This window comes from Podarcis tiliguerta, assembly GCF_965153285.1.
Source record: "Podarcis tiliguerta genome assembly, chromosome: 8".
Classification (NCBI taxonomy): Eukaryota; Metazoa; Chordata; class Lepidosauria; order Squamata; family Lacertidae; genus Podarcis; species Podarcis tiliguerta.
In genome coordinates, this window is record NC_139541.1 from 20,818,698 (window position 1) to 20,823,913 (window position 5,216).

The 5,216-nt window shown below is 46.6% G+C and overlaps 1 protein-coding gene across 1 annotated transcript; it reads left to right on the forward strand.

The window, feature by feature from the left end:
• Positions 1–3,139: 3,139 nt before the first annotated feature.
• On the forward strand, positions 3,140–4,536 carry LOC310682909 (actin-1-like). The gene has a single exon (XM_083452236.1). The coding sequence runs from the start codon at positions 3,236–3,238 to the stop codon at positions 4,367–4,369; it is 1,134 nt and encodes a 377-aa protein (XP_083308362.1). The 5' UTR covers positions 3,140–3,235; the 3' UTR covers positions 4,370–4,536.
• The last annotated feature ends 680 nt before the right edge of the window (positions 4,537–5,216 follow it).

Consider the following 5,216-nt stretch of genomic DNA (forward strand, 5'->3'; position numbering starts at 1 on the left):
TTTTAAGTAAAAAAATCCTAGTCCTATACACGGAAAAGTATGGTAATTCCAATATCTCCATAGTGCTTGCTACATTACAAGTGTTATTGCAATCCTGCTAGTCTTTTCATCTGCTTACAGTGGTCTCCAAGATATAAATTTTTCCCATTCTTTGTTGAAGTTTTGGTCTTCTTGGTTTCTGAACTTTCCAGTCAATTTTGCCATTTCGGCATAGTCCATCAGTATAATTTGCCATTCTTCTCTGGTAGGGACTTTATCTTCTTTCCATCTCTGGGCTAACAGCATCTGTGCGGCTGTTGTCACATGCATAAAAAGTCTTTTCTGTTGCCTTGGAATATTGGCACCTGGGAGTTTTCTCCTCCTTTGTTCTTCCTACTTTGCACATTGCCCAATGTGCTGTCACTCTGGTTCATGTAAAACACTTCTCTGAGGACAAAAAACCCTTATGGATATATTATTCATCTTGACCTTAAGAGCCCCACACTTCCATCTCCAACCACACCCATATAATTCACAACACAAAAAAGCCAATCATTACATCAATACAATAACACCTCAGTATCAGATCATTTCAAAACATAAGTGGTCGCCAAGATTAGGCTTACTCAGAGTAGACCCACTGAAATTAATGGAACTGGCTAACTTTTATCTGTTCATTTCAGTGGGCCTACTCAGAATAAAAGTTATAACCCAGTACGACAAATAAATCGTTTTTGATAATATAAACATTACAACATTTTAAATCATTATAAAATAAACTGCAAATCATTAAAAGCATTTCCATCAACCATAGCAAGCATTTCCAATACAATCACATATTAACATTAATAAAACCAGCAGCCACTGCACAACGGCACCATGCAAAGTTGTATAAAAATAGCAAATAAAGTATATAAGATTTATCGAGGCTAAGAGTTAAAGAAGGCACAATTCCTAGCAGTTTGATCGTATATTATAAAATGCACCTCAATTAATAAATCTATGTTATAAAGTAAAGGGGTTAAGGGTTCTAAGTCCTACCCTGAGTAGACCCACTGAAATTAATGAAGCTACATTAGTCATATCCTTTAAGTTCAGTCGGTCCACTAGGGAGTAGGACTAACTTTGGATGCAATCCTAAAACTTGAATCACAGAATCATACAATTGTCAAGTTGGAAGGAGCCCTGAGGATCATCTAATCCAATCCACTGCAATGCAGGAATATACAGGTGTCCCATCCAGGGATCGAACCTGCAACCTTGGCGTTATCAGCAACACGCTCTAAGCAACTGAGCTATCCAGGCTAAGTGTACCCATTGCACAGAGTTGCTGTTTAGTTCTGCCTGAAGCAGGGATGGAGGACCCATCGTCCTCTAGCTGCTGTTAGACTCCAACTCCCATCAGCCCCAGACAGCATGGCCAATGGTCAGGAATGATGGGAGCTGGAGTCCCAAAACATCTGGAGGGCCACAGGCTCCCCATTCCTGGCTCAGAGCAAAATATTGTAGCAAATGTGGAGAGGTTTCCTAGGGAGAAACATCTGAAAAGCTAATAGATTCCTCACCCCCCCCCAGTAAGGCTAATAAACATTTCTTGAGGGGGGAAACCTATAACATTCCTGGAGGCAACAAGAGCTCCAGTGCCCATTATTGCCATACTAAGGTTCTTTCTTTCTTTTTTTCCCTGCGACACAAAACCCCCTTTGCACCTACAAGTCCTCCGCTCACGTTTCGAAGTGCCTCTTTATCTTGAATCTTTCAGCTCGGATCTGCTTCTGATTCATAACCACCTTTAATTAGGTGCTGGCACCTTTGCCATGCTGGCTGCAAGGGAGAGTAATTAAATTTAATGGAAGCCACCCTCGCTTTGAAGCTGGCCATAACTTAAGGCTATCGGGAGAAGCAATTAAAATGCAACTGCTGCAGGTCTCTCTACCCATTAACCGCACACACAGGTGACTATACACACACACACACACACACACACACAGAGAGAGAGAGAGAGAGAGAGAGAGAGAGAGAGAGATGTATATTTCAGTCAAACTCGATAGCTTTCTATAATGCACTCAGATTATATATGTTGTTATTGTTACTGAAACTTCTCTCCCACTGTTCTTTAAAAAAACCAAAAGGCAAGGGGTCTTAAAACATAACACCACCTCAAAACAACAACACTATCCAGAATCACCACAGCTCAAATGGCAGGCAGCTAGATCCCATGGATGCTTACTCAGAAGGAAGTCCCCCTTTGCTCCCTGTAACATTGAACTCGGTGGCACTGTGTAGGACTGCGTTGTATGAGGTTCAGAGTCAGAGACAGTCACTTGCATCACAAGTACGTCCAAACCAAAACCTGGAGAGGCTCCACTGATGCAGGCATCAATGCCCTGGCATCACCAGATAGGCTTGGCAAAGGATCCTTTCTGAGTCCTCTGCCAAGTCAGTGTCGATAATAGTGACCTTGATAGACAAGCTTGTCTGATTTGGTACAAAGCAATCCCAATCACGCACCAACCCCATATTTTCTGTTTGTCTTGGACCACATTCCCCACTAACCTATGATCCTGATTTTATAGATGGTTAGGAACAGCCTACTGGGACACGGGTGGTGCTGTGGGTTAAACCACAGAGCCTAGGACTTGCCGATCAGAAGGTCGGCGGTTCGAATCCCCGCAACAGGGTGAGCTCCCGTTGCTCAGTCCCTGCTCCTGCCAACCAAGCAGTTGGAAAACATGTCAAAGTGCAAGTAGATAAATAGGTACCGCTCTGGTGGGAAGGTAAATGGCGTTTCCATGCGCTGCTCTGGTTCGCCAGAAGTGGCTTAGTCATGCTGGCCACATGACCCAGAAGCTGTACGCCGGCTCCTTCAGCCAATAAAGCGAGATGAGCGCTGCAACCCCAGAGTCATCCGCGACTGCACCTAATGGTCAGGGGTCTCTTTACCTTTACCTTACTAGGAACAGCCTCTATTGAGATATCATCTATTGTCAAATAATCCTTCCACTATGCAGGTATTCCAGGTTTTTTTTAAAAAAGAGTTGGAATTAGTAACCTGAAAACATCCATCAGGATGGCTAGATCAGCTTCGCCTTGTATAGTTTGGCTAAAGCAACAGCCTTGCCTACCAGGGTGGCAGTTGTATATGACATCACCATTCTAGAACCTCCATTCTTGAACATTCTGTTTGGCCTCCAATCCCACCCTGCCTCACCAGACCAGCTTCTCCAGGCCAGCTGCGTAGAGAACCGTCCAAAGAATGTCTGATCCCAAGCTTCTAGACATCCCAGCTGTGATCTTTGACAATGGGTCTGGATTATGCAAGGCTGGCATTGCTGGGGACAGTGCCCCAAGGGTGGTCATCACAGCAATTGTTGGCCGCTCCAAAGCCAAAGCCACAATGCTTGGTGCTGGCCAGAAGGAATTTTACATTGGAGAAGAAGCTCAGTGCAAAAGGGGCGTCTTGTCGCTGAATTACCCCATTGACCATGGCATCGTGACATCTTGGGACGACATGGAGAGGATATGGAGGCATGTCTACGAGTGTGAACTGAGGATCAAATCCAGCGACAGACCAGTGCTCTTGACCGAAGCCCCACTGAATCCTCTCCAGAACCGGGAGAGAATGACAGAGATCATGTTTGAAAATTTCAAGGTGCCTGCTATGTACGTTGCTGTCCAGGCTACTTTGGCACTCTATGCATCAGCACGGACCACAGGGGTAGTCATAGACAGTGGCGATGGTGTCACTCACACAGTCCCCATCTACGAAGGCTACTGCTTGCCACATGCTGTCTCCAGGTTGGACGTCGCTGGGCGGGACATCACTGAGTACTTCATGAGGCTCCTTCTGGAGAGCGGGCTTTCCTTCGTCAGCACAGCAGAAAGGGAAATCGTGAAAGACATCAAGGAGAAGCTCTGCTACGTGGCTTTAGATCCCATCCAAGAAATGAAAGCTAAGCCAGAATACCTTCTCAGAGAGTATAAACTACCAGATGGCAATATCATCAGGATCGGAAGCCAACTCTTCCGAGCCCCTGAAGCCCTTTTCGCGCCAGCTAACATTGGTGTCGATGCTCCCGGAGTCCACAAAATGGCTTTCAACAGCATCATGAAATGCGACATTGACGTCCGCAGAGATCTATATGGGAACATTCTCCTCTCGGGCGGATCCACCTTGTTTTATGGCTTGGATGAGCGTATCCTGAAGGAAATGCAGCTTCAAGTGCCGATTGGGATATCGGTAAGGATCATTGCCCCGCCAGAGAGGAAGTACTGCGTGTGGATCGGGGCCTCCATATTGACTTGCTTGACATCTTTCAGACAAATGTGGGTCACCCTCAACGATTACAAAGACTTTGGCCCAGGTGTCGTTCACCGGAAATGTTTTTAAGACTGACGGCCTTCACCTGTGATCTTGCTAGAACAAAGGGAGCTCAAGAAAGGCCACAAACAGGTGCACTTCCCAAATATTTTCTTTTTTTAGAAAGAGATTCAGCTGTTGTCTCTTTGGATTTATTGGCTGGCCAAAATTTAAAAGAAAATAAAAAGGGAAACACACTTTGGATCATAGTGGCTTTTCATTGTTATCATTCTGTGTGGGCCGGCCCACTATCCCTCAGACCTTGTGCGGGACCGGACTATTTTTTGGGGGGGGGGGTGATGCAAGAGCACCACGAGCCCCAGTGGCTGCTTACCTGTGTCTTGTGAGCGGCAGGGGCTAGCGGCGGCGGCGGCGGCAGAGGGACGATGAGTGGTGTGTGAAAGGCCTCCGGAGAGGGGCTGCTTAAAATGGCGGCCACTCCGTGTTGCTCAGAAAACCTCAGCAGGAGCTTTCTGCGCTTCCTCGCCGTCCGCAACCAGAACCGGAAGTGGCGGCCACTCAAGCGCTGCTGCTGCTGGCACCAACAAAGCCCAGCCCCCTTCCTCCTCTAGGCAGGGCAGGGAGAAGCCAGGAGGAGGGAGGAAGGAGGAGATGGCAGCACCGTGTAAGGGAGAGGGAAAGAAATTACGTGCTGGCGATCCACGCAGCGATTCCCAGACTGTCTGGAGGCCAGATCCAGAAGGCATTTGGGCCTGATCTGCCCCACGGCCCTTAGTTTGGCTATCCATGGTCTAATAGCTAAGATATGAGTGAAAATAAGGGAGGGTGGCAGGCACTGGAAGGCGACCAATTCAAAGAAATGTTTGAGGTCTGTTTGAGGTCTATTTGTAAGAATCTGCCTTATATCAAGTCAGAC

Excerpts from the sequence above, each read along its gene's own strand:
- LOC310682909 (XM_083452236.1), top strand. The coding sequence starts at position 3,236 with ATGTCTGATCCCAAGCTTCTAGACATCCCAGCTGTGATCTTTGACAAT.